The following is a 21,216-nucleotide window of genomic DNA, read 5'->3' as shown; positions in this document are numbered from 1 at the left end:
TATGCTGCCCCAATTACAAGAAACGTTTTCAAGGACACGCATTATTCAGTCGATGATGAGTACTGGAATGCTTTGTCACTGTTTATCAAGCTCTAGCCGACGTGTACAACTTCCGAATGCCAAGGGGAAAAAGGGACGAGGGAAGGGATGAGGATTTGTTTGCCACCGCCCGCACAGTTTTCATTGTTTGTCGTACGAGTTAGGCCAGCGAAGTCCTCTGAAAGCGCCGCTTCGTCCGACAGGTTTTGTGCCGTTCCAAAGAACAAAACGAATCGAACGGTACACTTTAGTCTTCTCCATTACATATTTGCACCAGGATTTCACGGTATACAGCGGAATATAATCATCAGTCTGATTGCTAAGATATTGGAACATATTGCATTGCTGAATCATAATTGAGTAGGCACTGAGAATGGATTATGATTACATCGCGAGTTGAACGACAGTACAAGTGTGAAATTAACCATTTTAATACATCTAGACCTTGGAGTCACAGTGTATTAAGTCATATAGAAGACAGATAGACTTTATACACTCTGGGCTGGAGTTCAGACATATTAAGTGCACAAACCTACACCTTGGGATGAAATATTTTAAAGTGTGGTTATTGAACTTGTACCAATATTCTATTCATTGATTTAATTTTTTTGATTACTTATATAATATTTCTGTACCTCAAAGTCAGAGTAATCTAAGTCCAGTTTTTTCAAAATTAAGTTTGTTACAGGATCTTATTGCTTTCTTTTCGTTTTATTAGAATAATAGGAATTTAGTTAAGTTACGTTGTAAATCAAGGAAATTTAATAGTATAAATTACTTCGAATACTATGTTAATAAATTGATAATAGCATTTGTTTTTCGACTCTCCTGAATAATGACAAAAAAGAACTTGGATTACTCTGGCTCTGAAATACAAATTTTGTACAATTCTAAGAAACAGAGATCTTGTTATAGGTGACGGTTGCCAGCACGAGTACACCGAGCACCAACACGGTGCATCCAAGTGTCAATGACATGGACTGGTTCGCTGGCGTGGCCGAGGAAGAGCTGTTGTATTACACTGGCGTTGGCAACGACGTCGATTCTCTTTGGGCTGTGATAGGAAGTTTCGTGCCACCGCCGCCTAGGCCACCTTATTTACCCGAGGAGGGTATCACCACCGACGGACTTACCACCTGTGATTTGTGCTCGTGGGCGTGGAGGAACGACAGGCATTCCTTTTCCCTCGACGGTACTCTTGGTAAGTGCTTCACCACTGCACAGTTATTTCCTTAGTTGACGCTTTCACGTTGATTCCGATGTCCATCAATGTCAAACCTTTTCAATCTATCGTCATCGTATTCGCGCGTAGACGCTCGTTCGCGTCGTTTATTCACCTAACCAAACGTTCCAACGATTATCCTCTTCCAATTAAGACTTTTTCTGAGAATATTTTCGTTCGTTGATGAATCTTTGTAGGATGACATTCCCCGATGTCTCCCACGTGACTCGTTTCCCTTGTCAGCACTTCAGACTTGGACCTTTCTCTAAAAGGGTTGGGAAAGCATCGCTGGTCGCGACATTAGGGACGTTATTCCTTCTGTACATACTCGAGCGTATTTGTGGCGTGTTTGGTCGGCAAACAGCTTTTCTAGTCCAGTGGATACTTCAGAGAATGTTTCCATCTGGTCTCGACTCAATTGTGCTGGCTTCCCCAAAGTATATCTCTTCTTATAAACCCCATACGAATCGTAAATTTTTCATGTACCGTGTGGCGAGGTTGTGTGTGTTTTAAAAATTTCCGTCGAAAATTGCACCCTGCCCAGTGCCTTCTCTCCTCGATTTTTGCAACGGATTATTACACGATGCAACGATGTACAACAACTGAGAAAATTATGCCTATTATCGGACGTATGGTGTTCCATCTCGCAGCCTCTCGATGGTCCCTTTTTACACACGAAAAGGGCTAGCGATTTCATTACGACGAGATCTTCGAAGTCGGTGGTTAGGCAGCTGTGGATACAGTCGCCGCGTTGCGAGCCAGGCTGCTATTAGGGGGCAAACGAGGTGAGCAACCAGCGCGTCAGCCCATTAGGATTTAATGACGGGTAATAGGACGTTAGGATATGTATGTATCTCTAAAGCAAATATTGAGTAACCAAAAGGCGACCAGCTCGATAGGATCGAGCTGGCGAAATAATCGATCAATTTGCCTGGATAAAAGTTTCGCTACGAAGACGTGCGTAAATTTATACGTGATGGGTACCATTTTCTCCTCTATAAATTACAATTGCCTGTTAGTGAAAACCTTGCTTCAGGCTGGCTTCTCTATGCTTTTTTCGCGCATGTAATTGGTGATGCATTTATAGTTACGTAGTGGACATCAAACGAGCAAGGCGTACATCATCTCAGACAGCCATTATTTGGCACGTCACTTAGTTGTGCCTGAAGAAATTCGCTATATTGCTTCCAACCAAAGTACATTTTTCAGTGTTGTAGGTCCTCAGGGTCAGAGGTTAGCGGTTGGGCTCACCGTGGGAGGCCCGCCAAGCTTCGGGCCCGTGGGACTCCATTCCCTCTCTTTCCTTGTCCTTCATTCGATTCGCGCTAATTCTCGTGACGGACAAATTAAGACAGATAATTCGAGGGCTTCGCCCTCGCTTTGGTCCGACCTCTACATCCGGTGCTGACACTTCCACCAATCAGACCGCTGATGCCACCGCTAGTATGGCGTTTTTTCTGTCACTTATAATTACAATTCCTTCTAAATTATCGGTCTTATTAGCGACAGCAGAGTATATGATCTTATCTATCAGAGAAGCTAATGTATTCGGCTACCAAACATTCGTTCACAATATGGTAAAAAATTCCATGGCTCCGACTCCACGGAAATGAAGCCACAAACGTTGGAAAGGGTTCTCAGGCGTCATAGGCCGAACTCCACATCCGGTCGAAAGAATTCGGCCAATCAGAAGGCCGAGTTCTCGCCCGGGCAGATGGTGGTTCACACGTACGCGAGGGGGATACGTAAGTTTCCGCGGCGTGGCAGGGTGCCCCACCTCTGGTTCCGGGCCCTTCTTCGCCCTCCTGCCTTGTTTCAGCCCCTGCGGGCCCTCATCGTTCTCCAGCCACGCATTATCGCCATTACCATGAATTCCAGCAGTTATTACGCCTCTGTTGCGCCGCCACGAAAATGGCGGCCCGGTGCATTCTACCGTGCAACAAGGAGGAGGACGCGCTCTGCGACTCTCTCCTCTTCCTGTATTGACGCCTGCGGTCTTGGTGTGTCGTACCTCCCGAGAGTCTACAATTAACCTGGCGGAATGATAGCAATTCTTCATCCTTTCGTTGCTTCCAGCACGGAAGACAGATTCAACAATCTTCTCGAACTATCCATAACTTCAATATGCTACTACGTTAAATACCAATCGAAGCCTAAGGTATACTCTACGAGACTACTTTCCATAAGACGACGGGGACCACAGAGATGGTAAAACGGGACGCAATGAAACACGGTGGGAAACAAAATTGAAATTTATTTCCAGCAATCGGACGATCCTCCCGCGAGTGATGGATAGCCGGTAATAAGCTGTGCGGCTGCTTTCGATACTGTTATTAAAGCGATAAATCACGCGGAGGGAGCCAGGGTGTTTCGAGCACAGATAAGATCGTTTGCCTGATCCGCGGCGAGAAACGCCATTGTCTCGCCGAAACCGACGCAATTACGCGAAACGCAAAGATGAAGTGGTGGGGCAGAGGGAGTGGGAGAGGAGAGGGAAGGCCGCGAGATGGGGGCTCTTTAAAGAAGCCCCACGATGGGGTAATCATCGCGTCACTTCGCATCTTCCGCGACGTAATAATTACGAGATCGCGCCTCCGCCTCTTGGGCCGTGGTACCAGCGTGAGCCTGCTTGCCGAGAGGCGGTGAAGGAGGCAGAAGGTACGAACGGACGAAACGCAAGGGACAGGGAGAACTTAATTCGAGCTCTCGAGCTTCTTCTTTCGAGCTCTTGTAACGACGTCCTGCACGAATCGACGTGACTTTAATGTCGGACCGTTTCCTCTTGTTCGTTTGGGATTCGTCGGGGAGAATTTTTGTGCCTCACGAACGGACCTCGAACTCGCCTCGTGTATCAAAGGTGAGCTGTTTCAAGCGTTGTTGCAATCGTTTTGGTGCATTTGTTGAGGATCTACCGCCATGTGAAGAACACTTCAAAAGATAATAATCACATAGGGACAGGGTCCGCAGAAATCCACTCCATTGCAGAAACAGAGACAAATGTTAAACAATTTTCATATTTTCAAATTATTTAACATTCAAATTTGTAATTTCACTATTTTCAAATTATATTAAAATTTTTTAGTTTACAAAATTTTTAAAATTTGTTATATCTTTTTTGAATTTCATAACAAATATAGTGAAAATACCAAGTATAATAAAAATACTTTCTTCTTCTTATCTACGTACATTATAATCAGAATCAAATGAACCACTACAGTCGCTAATTTTACCTGGTGTTCCTGATCGATCAATTCCCAAGGTGCGAAGGAAAACACTTGCATCCCAGAGGGTGTGACATCGCAACTCGATGAGAAGGAAAGAAGACAAGGTAGAAAGACGCTGTCAGAGAAAAAAGGAGGACAGCTGTATACATGGAGTAAAAAGAAGCAGGCTCGTTACGTAGCCTGGTTTCAGGCGTATACGATACAAGATAACATCAGCCCAAGACGAATATACGTAGCCACGGGTGTATAACGCGAATTAAAAGATGACTCAGACAAGGGCGGTCCCTATTTTCGAGTCCCGAAGATATCCTAACGAGCTTTCGAGGAAACAACAAATCCATGAACGTTTCCTTAACCGATAAGTGTCGTTCGCTGCTAGAGGATGAAGATGTTCGTTGATTTTGCACGCATCAGCTCTCGTCGCGTTTGTTCGACACGATATCACAATCAACAGCTTCTTAATTGATGGCCTGCGATCATTTTGAGCGATATCGCGCGATGAACGTGACGAATTGCTTCGTTTGAAACCGAGCTTCACGTGGAGATTCCTATTTCTCGCAACGAGTGCTTCTCCAGTCGTTAATGGACGCTGGCAGCGCCGTGTATACCTTCGCGTCCGTTGATGCGTGCGAAATGTTGTGCTGTCGATCATCGATGGGGAAAAATCTCGCAGCGATTTCTGATGGAAATGCACCGCCTCTGGGTGATTCCGTCTACTTAGCATCCTGCACTCCTTCTCGTCCTGTTTTGCGCCGATCACGAGAGCCGTCGTTTTCCCTGCGATGACGCCATTCCCTCGAACGAAGACGTATCGACTTAATTACGAAGTAGACGGACAAGTCAAATTGCTCACGGAAGCTCCAGGACGGAATTTCAACCTGAATCTCTTGCTCAATTGCTGCATTTATTCCAGCCCCGCCGTTTCCCCTTACTCCTCCACTTTCTTTTGCCTTCACGGCAATCCGTGATATACATACACTATATCACTTTGTATCGAACTCCCGAAGTGACCGCAGCTTCTACAAATGTTCCTAAACGAGCAACAGCGGTAAATCATTGCAAAGGACGCTTCAAAAAGTGTCGCCTCCTTAATTGAGCCCCACATCTAATCGAGGGATCCATCTTACTTAGTCGTCCTTTTTCCCCAGAGTCAGGACGCGTCCTGTACGCTCCTCGATCGAAGAAAAAGAAGGAACAGGCAAGTTCGCGCCTGTAAAGTGCGAGCTCCGGAAGGATGCAAACGAGAGCGAGCACCGGGCTTCGGGGCCCCTTTCGTGCGACCGAAAATTTTTCAGGGCCCCTCCCTTTATATGCTCCCGAGCCGCGTACTTTTAATCTTAGAAGCGATCTCGCCCACGTAGATTTATTGGCAGTGGCCGTTGCGCGCTGCAGGGCTACCGTGCACTCGTGTGCGTCCCTTTGATTGCGTGCAACCCGATTCATTACGCGCCCGATCGTATTTATCGGCCGCTCACGGCTAATCCACGCCACCCCAACGAATTGTTTTCCCCTCGATTCGGTCGGGGAATGCGAATAAATTATGCGGAAACAGTTAAACTGTCTGTGGTGCGCCAGATAGGGAGTTATAGGGTGAAAAGGGATGATAGATCTTCAGGAGATAAATCCATTAAGCTCTGAACCGCGAGAGAATCGCTTTAAAACTCCAAATAAGGATCGTTAAATTCTTTGGTCAATGTATATACAGCGTGTTTGTCGGTCGTTAAAACACAGGAAACAGTAAACCGACTACAATGCATAGAAAATGGAGAAACAATAAATTGTCTTCTCGATAATAAAATACATCAAAGTGTGCACATTTACAATGTAGATAACTGAAGTGAATAGATACCAATTATCCGTGAAATAGACAGGCGTTATTAATATGCAAATAAACGGCTGTTAAATAAATACCTAAATCATTAATACATCTAATAACACGTTCGAAGTAGCACATCAAGTGCATAGATTTGTGAATGCCATATCCCATTGCTGCGTCTAGCGCACGTGAGCGAACGAAGCGATTTCACAAGTATCCCGTCTCGGAGTCTAACGATGATTGGATTGGAATTAATTACTATCTTCCCTCGGGTTATGCCGTTGACAGTGCGCACGAAGCGATTTCTTCGCGACATAAATTATGCCAGGTTTGTTTTATAACGCGTGCAAGTCATAACTAGGGAGGTGTTGCTATAAATTAAAAGACACGATAACGAACACACGATAATTAGCGCAGTGGAGCACGACACGGTTCGTTAAAGAGGAGAAAATACCGTCGATGCACGCAATAGAAACCGATAGAGTGATAGATAGTTTAATCATTTACTCTCCGAGATTGCACAAATCTTTTTGTGTTATTAAAATAAGAAATTAATAGGTTCCAATAAACTCTTCGAGTTAGTTTTAGACCCCGTATAAATGTTGTGTGAAGATAAAATTCTTGTACTCCTCTACCATCCTCGCGCAGGTGTGCTTCCCAGTTATCAGCCCATTTACGATAACAGCGTGCAGCACTTAACAAGCTTCTTTTTTGAAGAAGTCATAACTTGGAGCCGAAGCTATCGGACAAGTTGCCCGAGATGGGTGTAGATTTTTATACGGGAACGCTAAAGAGCAATTTACCGAAAAAAGAGCGAACTTTATGTTCCATTTAACGAAGGGTTTAGGTTATTGATCCTTCGGAAATATCAGTTACCATGTTTTCTTCCATTATATCTTCTTTAGTAGTTACATTTTGTCTTTTGACATTAGAAACTAGTTGTATTGGTCTATTGTTGCAGACGCTCGTTCACTGGCTCACCCATTTACTCGCTCTTCCACACAAAAGATCGCTTTCCATTTAGCTTTTCACTAAAGCTATCTGGATTTTAGTGGTCAGTTGCTTTGTACATCTACCTACAATATCAGAGACTTAACAAACTATATTTTAATCCTTTCCATCATGCTACAAGAATCTACTTCTTCTACATATAAATATTAGATACATAGCACTTTGTGCCCCACTGCCGACTCACATAACAACTTCAGCAATCTTTAATCGTAGATCTCGAACACACTCCGAAACGCAGGTGTACTCTTCCACCCAACCCATTTCCCTAATGATAGCGTCTGGCTCACACTTAGTGTGGGTTCTCACGGGGATCGCACTTAACAAGCTTTCTTCTACGCGGCTGAGGCTAGAAGACGGCCGCGTTGATACACCGACCTACGCGATTCTCGCGGCGGTATTTCGGGTAATTAAGATTACAAGCCCCGTCGATTACACGGAGACAGGCTGTCGCGTGTTTCAGCGAAGAGGGCCTCGGGGCCCTCTCTGAAGACCTTTTATCTTCGCCACTTACCGAACTATGCCGAACTTAGACGTCTTATCTCGGGGAACACGGGCCATCCACCGGGTTCCGGAAACATCCGCGTTCCTCTCTGTTCCCTCTCGCTCTCTCGTTCGTTCCCGCCACCATTTCGCCGCGGTCTGCGGTGACACAGCGTCGCTCGTTTAGGAATTCTTGTCGGTGGATCGGATAGCCGGGAGAAGTGGCCTCCGTTATTTATCCCGGCCAGTTTTTTCGCCTTATCTTGTTTCACGCGACGGGCGCGCTCACGAGGAGGAGAAAGAGTTGTTAACAGCCGGTGTATATCGCTACATTAGAAGCGATAGAAATACCACCGAGTCCGCGGCGGTTCGGCGACGGGACCTGGGCCGTGAGTGGAGGTCGGTTCGCCGAAACGGCGGCACGCATTGCTCCTCCGCTTCCTTTCCGCCTAAACGCGCGACTCGTTAGCTAAAAGCCACCAGTCGAGACGCGCCATTTATTCGGTGCGCCTGCCGCCGGCCACCCAGGCTACTTTTTCTTCTTCTGAACCGTTCTCCCCGATTCTGCGCCGCTTATGATGTCGTGGGAAGGGAAATAATTGGGTATTCTGGTGGACAGTTGCTGCAACTGATTGAGCTATTCAGCGCGGTGGGAGATTCCTTCTCGGTAGACTCTGCTACTCTCAATGGGCTGCGTCTACTGGGTTATGGATGGATAGCAGGCTGGTTAAACCGGTACACGGCGAATCGTAGATGGTTACGAGTAGTGGAAAGCTTTTTGTTATGGGAGTGCAGCAGGCGACGGTAGGCGATAGAAGTGGTATCAAGGAGGATGGTAACTGAAGATTGATTACCCATTTCGTAGACAGAGTTTCTAAGCCACGATAACGCAAAGGAGCTGAGAAAGCGTTTTGGTTTCTCTTGTTTCGAGCAAATGGAATCTGGTTTTCGCCTTTTCGGCGTTTCCAAGATCGGTCCTTGGATAAAGCGAAAGCCTCTATCGCGTGTTCACTCGTTGTGAAACGCGTATGACGCACACGATCGGCCCTTCAGACACTATAGACACCGAGGCAATGGAGCCATCAAATTACAATTGCTCGTTGATCTATTGGAATCGCTACAAGAGGCCGACTTCCACGAAAACGACAATGCTGGCTTTGTTTTCGCGTTCTGGCCCCCATCGCGTTTAGTACCGACTATGAGTGCGCCTCTCGAGCCGTGCACGTCAACTCGAAGAAGTACCTGAAGAATACGGAGAACGTCGAATCTATTCTTCCACTTTCTGTCGACGCAAATAGAACTCGACGTTGACGTGTGCCAAGTGCCTTCGCGTCATGATCGCGAACAGTTGACATGCACTATGAACGATTCCGTTAACTCGATGAGCTTGTAGATTATTTCTAAGGAAGCCTTGAAGGGTGCTTGGAGTGGAAGCTGTTTCTTTGAGCATTTTAATTCGAGAAAGAGAACGTGCTTACTTCTATGGGAAAACGAATGTTTAATAACTGAAGTATTTTCCTATCATTCCAGTTTTTAATTTCACCCGTGGTCAACACACGTATTGGTTGCAAAAGAGACAATAAATTACAATTTTAATAGTCCTAGAGAATTTTTCTAAACATCAGGTTCTTAACCCTTCGTTAGACCTAGTTGAATTGTAACCCTGATAACGACAGCAGCCAGTTCGTTAATGTGCTCTGTTCCACAAAGAGTCTTCTAACGCATCCCTATAATGCGGGTAATTTATAGCGGTTACACAAGTTATTGTGTTATCGCGTAGAAAGACTTTCTTGGCGCATAAGATACGCTCTGTGGTGCATGACGTTCAGTGAGCCAATTATGTACAATCTTGAGCAACAGTAATCACTTAGCCAGCAAATTAGCGATTCTATTAAACCCGTGCCTGTGTTCTGCAATTAACGAAGACTTTAGTAAATCGATTCCACATGTAATTTAATCAAGTTTCCAGAACGAATACTCTTCTCGATCTGAGCTTCGATCCCAGTTGCAGCGACGATGAAAAATGAAAGAGACAGCCCCTATCCATCGTTTTTGATCCTAAAAGATCAACGCTTTCATCTCTGGCGCGTTCATAGACAAGTGAAGAGGCAGTTGACTGTCAGTTCGGCTATCTTCCCGGCCACACCTTTATAGACAGCATGGATAGAGAAGAAATACGCTTGGAAGCTGGCGAGGCTCCAGATAGGATGACAGATAAACCGAGCGATCGATCGTTCAGTTGGTGATGGATCTGTTCTCGGCCGTTCCTTTATTCTGCTCTCTTGCTCCGCGTACTGTACTGGACACACCGCGGCGTGTGCACTTTACACGCATACTTTTCCATCACGATCCACGATCGTCAGACGTCGTACAGCTTTATCTCGATTATAGTTTCGAGATGGCAATTGAGGCGGCCGTAAAAGCAATATAATTCCATCGTCGATGGATAATGACCACGCCGCGATATAGTAATGACACGATTGCTGCACCATTAATGCAGACGTTGATTGTAGATTAATATGACATAATGCAACATCCAGTTACTTAGTTCACGTGCCAGAGTGCCGAGGCTCAGGATTTCTTATCTTTGTTATTTCCCTTGCCTGAAGTTTACTTTGGAGCATCTAAAGCTATTCATCTTTTTTCTATATATTTTCATAGCATTCGACAAGTAGAATTCAAAAATGCTACTTCTAATTTTAGAAATTCAACGACCAAAAAATTATGCAGTGTCTTTAGCGTATTTGACAAATTACCTCGACGCCATATTGACTCCTATCCTTAGTCCGCCCAAAGAGTGCAGTCGATGACTGTAAGTAAGTGCACGCATATGTTGCCAACAATTGTTTGGGCTTTAGACCTTTTTCACATGGCGATTTGGGAATCGCGATTCGCGTTCGACAATTCTTTCATTTACTGATTCCTAAATCGCGATTCACGTCTATGGTTTTCTTTGTTTTCCAAATTACAAACAACGAAGACATTTTTAGAAAAAAATGTTTCCAATAAAAGTTAGCTTCAGGAGAATCATCGTGTGAATGCTGCCACTGAATTATATATAATATATGGTCCGTATCTATCATACGTGAATCGCGATTCACGAATTGCCGTGTAAAAGAGCTTTTAGGCAAATTAATTGAATGAACATAGCAATTTTTGTTTAACCTATTCGCAACCGTATTTCTTCATTTTAGTACATGTTTGACGTATCAGTACGTCATTGGTTGTCGATGGTTCAAAATAGATTCCTTCATTAAAATTACTAAAGTTCAGAGTAATATTTTTGGATTCTATTTGTCAATGCTACTAGATGACAAAAAAGGCAATAATTTTGAATGGCCCGAAATATAATCTATCCTATTCCTTGGTATTTTGCACTTTATGTGACGATTGAGCTTATCCACACATCCTTTAATCAATCTCCTGATCACCTAGTTCCTCACCTTCAAATCTCAGCTCATAAATCCACGATGGAATTCTCCAAAACCTCAGAGTTATAGATACCTCCTGTCGTTATCGCACACGTTTATTACCACTAAATTCTATCACAAATACCCTCCGCCACATACTTCGCTGCTACTTTCCCCAATTAACTCGTTAAGGCTGTTAACTAAATCAGAGTGGTCACACGTCCAGCACTTTAGCATGCGTCTCAATAGTTTTTGGGTCAACGATCGACGCAGGGAAATGATTTACGCGCCATTATCTTGACCCAACACGCTCAAACCGTTTAGGAGCGAGGAGCTAGAACGATTAGCGGTGAAAGTCTGTGGCGTGTGAATTACGGCATGTCCCAAGGGGAGCGTGTACCCCTCGTACGCGGCGGGGAGAGCTACGGCGTGGAAGCGGCGACTTCTAATTTCTTGAAATGCGTATCGTGCCTGGCTGCATTGTCGGAAATAGCCCTTGGAAACGACGCTATAAAATCGCAAGTTAATGGCCAGCTGACAACGAACGGAACGTATTTCGATAATTAACATCGTCTGGTTGATTTTGGGGAAGTGTTGCGAGTACATTAGTTTAAAAAGGTGATACGTCCCAGCATGAGTAAAAAAATAGGTAGCGAAAAAAAATTGTGTGAGCAAGTGCTCCATTAACGAGGCGATGACAGCAGGGATATGTCTGAAATACTAGCATCCTGTTGATGGCCAACCGCAGTCGTAAATCCTAAAAGACAGCCGTCAGTCGTTTTTGGAACACGATCTGTTTACACGAGCATTTAGGAAGCAAGCTTAAATATCTTCTGACATCCGAATAGCCGGGTAGAATGCAAGGAAGCTCCTGATGACTCTCGGCGCGTCCCTGCACCGGTTTTCAGCCCTCTGAGACTCGTAAAGGGGGAGCACAAGTGATTTTCTGGCGGAACGCGTCCTCCCCTGGAAGCATCGTCGTATATCTTCTCTGTTCATGCATTTTTGCGTATAATTCGGTCGTAAATAAACATAAGACCGAAATTCATCGCAGCGATTTAAGAACGAAATTCGCAAAAATTAGCCTCACGGCTAATTAGGTATTGGGTTTTACAGATTCTTCACTCGATAATTTCAATATACTTTCGCTTCGTCTGCTACCATCATTTTGATGTTTAAGAAATACTTGACTACGACAAGAGAGTGGAAATTTTAAAAAACGAATCGCGATTAATTAACATGTCTCTCGAAATTTATGTGTTTGATATCGCGAAGCATCAGCGTCATTGATGAATAAATTCAAGCGGTATTCGTAAACACGTATCTTTTTATGAATCACTAATCGAGGAAATGGCGCCCACCGCATCGGTATTAAGACATTCAGCCGTGTTGGCTTAATTGCTCGGCCATGCTTGCGGTTTCTGTGATTTATTCCGCGCGACTATTCTCAGTAGCGAGTCAAACGAGGATAAAGTCGTGAATTTATAATGAATTGGCCAAAGTCACTGGTATATTAAGCCATCAGACGAGCCTATCGGGGGACATTCTTAAAATCCCACTTTTATTTACGACCGGCCAAGCGGCTAATTTCTCGTGTAGTCGTGGGAAACTGGCATCCTTCTACGAAACGTGGTGGTTCAAACGTTTTTAGACGAAAAAAGACATTTCTGTTACATATTTTTCTGGATGGCCCTATAATTTTCTCTGAGCTCCTAAATTTAATTAGTACAACAGTCTCTTTCATGTTTTTCTAACAATTCAGCAAGGGAAGTAAGAAGCAATTTGGTTAACCAACTTTAATCTTCCAAATCCGAGGGGCTCAAGACACAAGCACCCTCGCCCCAGTCCAAGCCTCATTAACTCAGGAAATGCTAAATTATCGCAGGCCACAGCGTACCAAAGAACCTCCAGTGCCCTCCCTCATCTTCTAAATCCTCTAAACTCGCCATCAGTAAAAAGCCAGAGCTCCAATACGTTAATAATCCACGCAAAGGCAAGGCTGCACCATGAACCGAAAAACAACCGATGAAATATCCTTAAGAGCGCGTAATTGTCGGCTTCCCTTTTCTCTCGAGCCGCGCGAGGTGCTCGCAAGCTCGCTGGCCGGACAGTTACAAAGCGCGCGATTAACAATAAAAACGAGCAAACCTGCAGTGGGGTAGAGTAACAAATAGCAGGAACACGAGGCGGAGGAGAGGAAAAAAAAAAGGTCGAGCGAAGAAAAAACAGAAAGGGAAGAGGGTACCTCGGGCTAGAAGTGTCCAATCGGGGGAGATAAGGCGGAGGCAGAGAAAGAAGAAGGATTGTGGCTTGAGCGAAAGGAGGCCAGGAACGGATTCGCGGATTTCGCCCGCGGAGCCAAAAAGCCGAGGTCGATTAAAATTGCTGGCGGTGGCGGGAGACGGCTCAATTATCACCAGCGTGCGGGCCCTGCGCGCGAGCAGCCGCAGAGCGACGCGATCGGGGGGAGGCTGGAGCCCCGAGCGACCAGCGGCGCCCGTCTTCCCCGATAAATTATTGTTGTTAATGACATATTTATTGGCGGTGCGCGCCGGCCGATACTGGGAAGCAGCGGCCTATCGATCGGTATAATTTGCTGATTCGAGGTAAGCTCGATCCCTCTCGCTCTCCCCTGCTTCTTTTTCCCTTCCCTCGGAACATCTATTTTTCTTTCCAAGCGATCGTGTTCTCTTGGTCTCGTTGCCTCCTCCAAGACTGATTAATCGAACAAGGGCCGCCTCGAGCAGCCAGAAAATCGCGAATACACCGATCGAGTGGCGCGCGAAGAGTAATTGCTACTTTGCGGCACGGCGCGGCGGTTGTTCGCGGCTCCAGTCGAATCTCGCAGAGTCGAATCGGAGCAGGCGCGTGTGGACGCGTAAAAAACGCCGCTGGTTTTTTCCTTCGACCTCGTTTGTCGTGGCCAAATACTCGGTACTGTAATTAGAGGGCCTGCGAGGACGGTTTTTAATTAGCCCACGGCGCCATTGTTCCAGGTCTGTCCCGATGGTAATGAGTTCGGAAGAGATCTTCGGATACTCATTTGAACCGTAGCTTATTTTCTCTATATTTTAAGTGTAGCTTGATGACGAATAATTGATTGCTCTGCATTATTAGTGGCGCTGATACTTCGGTTTTATATCGCCAAAGGTGCGAGGAAACCAAAAGAGTTTAGCTGTAATGAATTTATTTCGTCAGCAGTCACTGTGCTTGAAATACCCAACAGTAACGTTTACGTCACCATCTTAATTCCCCATTCGCGAGCGGCTGAGAACTTCAACAATACTACTCGAAACAAACGAAAAAAGTGTTTCTTTGAAATCCTGAATGTCGCCGTCGCGTCGGTTGCGCAAGTATTCCTTTCACGACGTGAAATCTGTCGGCGCTCGATAGGCAGATTCTCCCGTCGCGAAACGCTATCAGGACCCACGAATCGTTCCTTAATGATGATTAATGAACGTCACGCAGATACGTAGCTGCGCCACTCGTTACATAACATTTCTCAGTAATTAGCAGACGCAAATATAACTCAAGGATCACGATTGTGAGGTCAAGTCGGTCTTCGAGCCTTCCTCGGTGCTTAATTATTTTGTCGCTAACCGAATGGCCACTGCTAGGAGCTTCGCTCTCGCGACGTCCAACGATTTGCTTGTAAGTCCTGTAACCACTGACAATACGCGAAACAGGTGAATGATTTCTATTCGTGCTCAATCCCTCTGACAACATGATAAACGCTCGTAATTAAACGTTGCCGTGAAATATGGAAGTTACGGATGATCGCATGTCAGACCGTTTGACGATCGGCTGAATGGCGTCTCGAAGCGGAAGCGAGGGAATGAGTCGTGCAATCATCGGTAACCGTGTGTGCTCGAAGGAAAAGTGGCGCCGCGAGGAAGTTGATTCGATTGGATGAATCACGAGATAAGAGGCACCGTCCTTTCAGCGAGATTGAAATCGCCACCGAATTAAGTTATAATCGCGTTACCGGCCAATCTTGCCAAGTCGTATTTTCGACATTTCACTGTCTACTCATTTGAGTCGCTGTAATACGACGACCTTAATCAACCGTCCCGAATTTATCGAGCCAAAATGAAGGTAATGAACGCGCACGAGTGAATTGTATGGCAGAGCCTGTCCGCGTCCGCGAATCGAAGGACGTTAAAAATAATCGTGCCTGTAATTACCGTGGTTACGGGGTTGTTGGCTCCTTTTAGAAAAACCATCGAGGAATCCAGACGAAAGAAACACCTGGGTGGTATGGGGCACTCTTCGTCGATGTGCTTTAAGAGGCATGGACGAAGGTGATGTCCATCGACGGACACGGTTTTTGGTCGAGAGAAAAAGGCCAGCGCGTATCGACGGAAGAGTGGAGTTACGGTAAATCTCTAATTATCGTGGCGCGGTCTTAGGGGCGTTCGGTTTTTTCCATCCGTGAAACGTGTCCGTGATGCGAGGGATGGCCTCGAGAAGGATAATGACAAGTCGCTGTAATTACGCATATTGAGCCGCGGAGTAATTTTGCAACGAAAGGGAGAACGTGGATGGTACGCGGTCTGAGTTGCCCTGTCAGCTGTTCACGACCTTTACTTTTCGACTTTTTACCAAGCGACAGAATAGTAAATAATGGCACTTAGGAGGGTATTCTGACCTAGAATCTTAAGAAAGTCGATTTTTTTAATCTCATTTTCTGAAAGTATATGCCTTCGACAATATTTCTGCCAATGGATATTGGTGGATTCGCAAAATTAATCACGTTAGAAGCGTTTGTTCGGAATTTATGATGCAGCGTTGTATAGTATTAGGTACACTTTAAACGCGATTTTCTCGAAACTAAAATAATGCTTTATTTTTAACATGCCAAAGATAGAGATAGGTACAAAAAATCGGTAATCTGACTTTAATGTGCTACCAAGTTTTTTAATTTCAATATTTTTGCACAATTCTAGTTCCGACTATAGCCACGTTCATTTTCAACAGGGTTATTCTCAATTGGTTCCTTTTAGCTAAGCAAAACGGCCGGAATCATGGCAACTATGAAGACACTTTCAAGAGAAGAAACTCTACTAAAGCAGCTATACCTCTTACAATTTGCAATATTTTTACACTAAAAAAATTGTGTATACTCCTTAAGTATAAACGAGAAATGTTCAAAAAAATCTAATATAAAAATGTGTTACCATACAAAAAATGATTATGCCAAAGAACACTTGCAAACTTACGGTCTAGACTAAAATACACTCTTAATGGGAGATTTTACTGCAAGACTTTTTCGCGAAGTAGGAAGATGTGCAAGTAAAAATGACATTTACGATCAACGTACTTCGATAAGTTCTTTGCATAGGACGCGTTTTTTACGGGAGGATTAGGTTTTATTGCGTTTCTCGGAATCACCGAAGCAGTGACGTCTCGCACTCGATTTCGCGGATGTTGGGGAAAAAACTGCAAAGCAGCAAAAAACGCTGGATGCGGTCCACGTGACGAGCTTCAAGCTATGAGAGAGAGAGAGAGAGGGAGAGATATGTCAGATATTTCATCTCGCTGTGTTCGCCGCCTGTACGAGAACCGGTTTTTTCTACTAGCCTGGCTTGCACAAAGTAGAAAATTTACAAGCCCTGCTTTTTCTAGTCGGCTTGCAGAGAAAAGGAATACACAGCAAAAAGTGCACAATAGTGTCGCGGCTTCAGCCATTTTTATGAATGAATACGGGTGCATGCATAACTAGTGGCATTTACACGCTTAACTTTTTAGTTATTATTTCAAGCGATAATTGTCTCGATGTGGGCTATGTATCATTTATTATCAACAACCTTTCCTTCGCTCTACTTGCGTCACGAACAAATAGCTTCGTAGATCTTTGAAAGACCACCATTGGTTGATCCATAAAAAGCGCTGTGATACAGAGGCTGTCAGAGAATCGATACATATCAAGATGATGCTGATGATTAATGTTTCGAAGACACTTGTCCGTAGCTTTGAATCGAATCTAAGCTCGAAGTAGTACCACGATTCATCTTAAAATTAATAGGTTTGCGTAATAGATTTCGGAATATGTTTCGCCAGTCTCCATTTAACGCTTCCGTTGGGTGATTATCTGTTAGATGGAGAACGGTCTTGTCTCGCCATTCGGCGGAAGCGCCGCCGTGTCCATTAATTTAGGTGTTCCGATCGACAACGGCGTAATCCGCGTAATCGTTAATTTGCATAATGGTCGCGGGAATCGCAGAAAACTCGTACGAGATATTCTTTAATTTCATTAAAAATCTTTCATTGAAACGTATCTAAAGCGAATCAGAGGCGAGAACTGTGTAATATGGTTTAAAGAACGGAATGATTCAAGAAGAAATAATTATTATAAAAACGTGTAAAATCGAGGAGAAATGATTGATTGTCAAGTAACTTTTCATAGGAACTTTACAACATAAGTTTTCATATTTAGCAGATATTTGTATGTTGCAACGAATTGCGTAAAGGCTGATCGACTTAATATGGATGCCAATATTGGAGAACGATATAATCAAGTGATTATTATCTACCTAATAATTTGAACTTAGTAATAGGTAGGTGAATTTGCTATTATAATAGCATGTATGTATAGTTAGACATATTGCTAGAACCACTGCTTTATCAGATATACCTATCAGTTTTACGTGAACCTACATATTCAGCAGTTGCTTGATTCTGCGAATTTAATCGATCGATCAATTATGGTGACATCGTTATCATGATCTCTGGACTTACACACATGTTCTACGCCGAGATTGTGAATTTTTCAGAGCATTCCTTGGTTTCGCTGACTTTGATCGGCGTCTTTCTGTCCCACTGACTCCTTCCACCCCTACAAGGGTGGGCATTCCTGATCTCCAGAGGATTTCTGTGTTTTCTTTCTTTTTTTCTTAGCTGTCTCTATCCGTTTTTCTCTGCTTAGCCCTCACTCTTCTCATCTACGTCCTTTCTCCTCAGATTTCTCACCCTTTTTCCCTTCTTTCTTCCCTCATCTCACACTGTCCTTTCCTCCTTTTCTTTCCTTTCCTCTCTTTCCTAGCGCCTCCCTACACTTTTCTCATTCTTCTCTTCTTAGCGCTCTTTGCTTTTTCTTTTCTCCTTTCTTCTTTCCCCTTTGTCTTCTATATTCTGATTTCAGTTCATTCTTTTCTTTCGTCAGTAGATACATATTTCCTTTTTTCTCTGAAAGAAATAAGAGGGTAGGCGGAATCGATGATGACGGAAGAAGGAGAAGATTCAGATGAAGAAAAGTTAGCTGTGCTAGGAAAGACCAAGAATGAGACTATAAACTGAGACTTGTAAGAAGAGTGGATAAAGAATCAGTTAAGATTAGTAAAGGGACGAGGAATTAAGTGTGATGATACACAAAGGAAGAATGAAAGAAAAGTTAAGGGGATAATCCCTCTTGAAAGCAACTTTAGGCGCTCTTGAAAATAAAGACTTATTGTGCAAGGTGTTCCAGAACTGGTGTTACAATTGGCAAGGGGATAATTCTACACGACAAAATAGGACGATGATGCGCAATAAAATTTTTACATTTTGAATTTCAGTAGTTATACGTGTTTGAGAGGTAAACGAAGAAAGGGGAATCATTGCAGGTTACGGTAGACAGTCACTGATCAAACCGAAAGTCTTCCCATATTGCCGTGTGCTCTTCAAGCATCCAAAACTGTACTTCTGTACACTTGTACCCGATAATCCAAACTCAGTTTTCTCAAAACCGAAACATGATATTAAAAAAATTTATTCTATATTTCGACTTAATTTTTTTATGTAGGATCACTCACTTTTCGCTCGTACCACTAGTTTGGAGATATCCTGCACAAGCACAGATCAAGAATTTTGATATTTTTCTTGCATGTTCAGTCATTTTTCAAGATAACATAGTGTAATTTTTATCTAATTATCTTTATTATTATTCAAGTTATTCAATGTTTTCCACAGTGTATTGTTTTGAAAATTCAGAGATACTCTTAATCAATATGAGTGTAGTGAAAACGACAAAAGGGAACGATTAAAAAAAAGTGGAAGAAGAACTAGAAATTGATGAAGATGACTGAAGAAGAAAAATGGGCATAAAATACGAATTTTTCTGAAGCGCCACTAGTTCAATTTGTTTCCTTCATTTTCAATAAAAACAATTCGTAACGTCTAGAATAACTGCAGCTCTCTGTACGTACTATGTACCTACGTTGTTATAGAATTAATGAGTTTATCTTCTAACAGCCTCGTATAATCTTCATATTTCGTTTCATTTCATGCTGTTACAATTTATCACTCATAAGTTCTTCGTCGTAAATATCTCCAACAACTTACCTTCTTCCCCTACGAAGTTCTTCCGTGAAGTTGTCGCGCCGCAGGACGATCGCGCCTCTACCCGCTTCCATTCGCACCTGTTCACGGTCGTGTCCCACGAAACGGACGATATTCGCATAAATCCTGCGAAGCATAAGCGCGAACTCGTTGCGTGTCGTGCGTGTGCATCGCCAGTGGCAGAGAACACGTGTAAAATCGGGCCCCAGAACGCGTGTACCAGTTGCATTCACGTCTTCTTACTTGTCGGCCCCCCACGAACATTTACAAATCAAAGACTAGATTCTGCTGACCCGTGAAATGAAAAAGGCAATCAGCGAGGAGAAATTAAGGATAGAGGATTTATTATTGACCTTGATAATTGGAAGCTTTGAATTTTGATATACGAAGCAATCTGAAGCAGTACTTCGTTTAAAGTAGACGGAGATGCAAGAAGCTGAACTCACTAGGTGATAATTAAATTTGTTTAATGCAAGTTTATTATTATTACTATTTGAAGTACTTCATTTAAACCTGTTATTGGTATTAATCGCAACACGCAAAAAGCAATATATTCTTGGACAACTGTGCTGTGCGTAGGATTTATACGCATTTCTAAATAATTAAGTGGTTTTCGAATTCGAGATTCTTGCAAAATAAGGTATCGTTAAAATCTCGACAAGAAACCGTCCACTATGTAACAAGGTGATCAGGGAACTGGTTGAAGAAAGAAAATCAAATTTACTGGTCGGAGAAACTCGTTGAATCTAAGTCGTTCCTGCTCGTTGAAAAAATAATAGTGCAAGAAACGAGTTCGTCCAGTAGTTTTGTTATCAACGCATTTGAATAAATATGATTCTTTCGCGTGTTACTGTGCAATGTTCCACTCAACGCGCCTCCCCGCAAGGACCGTGTCATTTGCGGAAGCTTAAGGAGAACTCTTTAGCCCATTATGTTACTACTTCATTCTTATTACGATCCATTTACAATACTCTCCAAATAAGCTCCGTGCACATAGTATTTTATAGCGACAATACAATTTAAATTTTGGATAATGTTTATAAAATCGTTAGTGTTGAAACAAAATTCACAACTCCTGTTTTTGTTACAACCCAGTTAGATATTAATTTATCTATTTATATCAGCTCTACTTTTAGATATATATATAGCAACCGATCGTTTAGAAATTTATAGCAACTGATCTTTTAGATATTTATAGCAACCAGATTTAGTCTTTATCACCTACGATCATAAATTCAAAATTCTCGAGTGTCTAACTTCGATATTTATTATGTCTGCTTCCCTTTTCTGAACAACTTTCAAACTCATCGCGAATAACCTACTAAACGCAAGTCGATAAATTAAAACCGGACAGAGCGTAAAATTTCACACGAAACAATTTACAGGAACTTCGTGTATGATGATGGTTGTTTGATCCTGAAACGAATGGTGGTAACGCGTCTAACGAGATTAAACGATCGTAGAACATCAGGGCGAAGTTCCTGTGTCGCTTTTATCTCGATGGAGTTAATGGCCGATCGTTGACTGAGCTGAAAATGGCAAAACATCAAAACGATCTCGTGTTAAAGCATGATCGAGACAAACATCACGGCAGACATTGCGATTTATTATTATTACCGTACATTTATTTTTGCAATACAGGAAACAAGCCATTCTATATTACAGGAACCTGTTGAGGAAAAACTTCCTGTTTCAAAG

The 21,216-nt window shown here is 43.4% G+C and overlaps 1 protein-coding gene across 1 annotated transcript in view; it reads left to right on the top strand.

The window, feature by feature from the left end:
- The first annotated feature begins 419 nt into the window (after positions 1-419).
- LOC143188321 (uncharacterized) overlaps positions 420-21,216 on the top strand; it is a 32,644-nt gene continuing 11,847 nt past the window's right edge. Inside the window, exons 1-5 of the mRNA XM_076392527.1 lie at positions 420-434; positions 482-615; positions 682-720; positions 796-853; positions 955-1,240. Coding sequence (XP_076248642.1) covers positions 420-434; positions 482-615; positions 682-720; positions 796-853; positions 955-1,240 — 532 coding nt within the window. The remainder of the gene's footprint in view (positions 435-481; positions 616-681; positions 721-795; positions 854-954; positions 1,241-21,216) is intronic.

This window comes from Calliopsis andreniformis, chromosome 2 (assembly GCF_051401765.1).
Source record: "Calliopsis andreniformis isolate RMS-2024a chromosome 2, iyCalAndr_principal, whole genome shotgun sequence".
Lineage (NCBI taxonomy): Eukaryota > Metazoa > Arthropoda > Insecta > Hymenoptera > Andrenidae > Calliopsis > Calliopsis andreniformis.
Note: the sequence above shows the minus strand (reverse complement) of the source record. Positions and strands in the feature narration are given on the sequence as shown.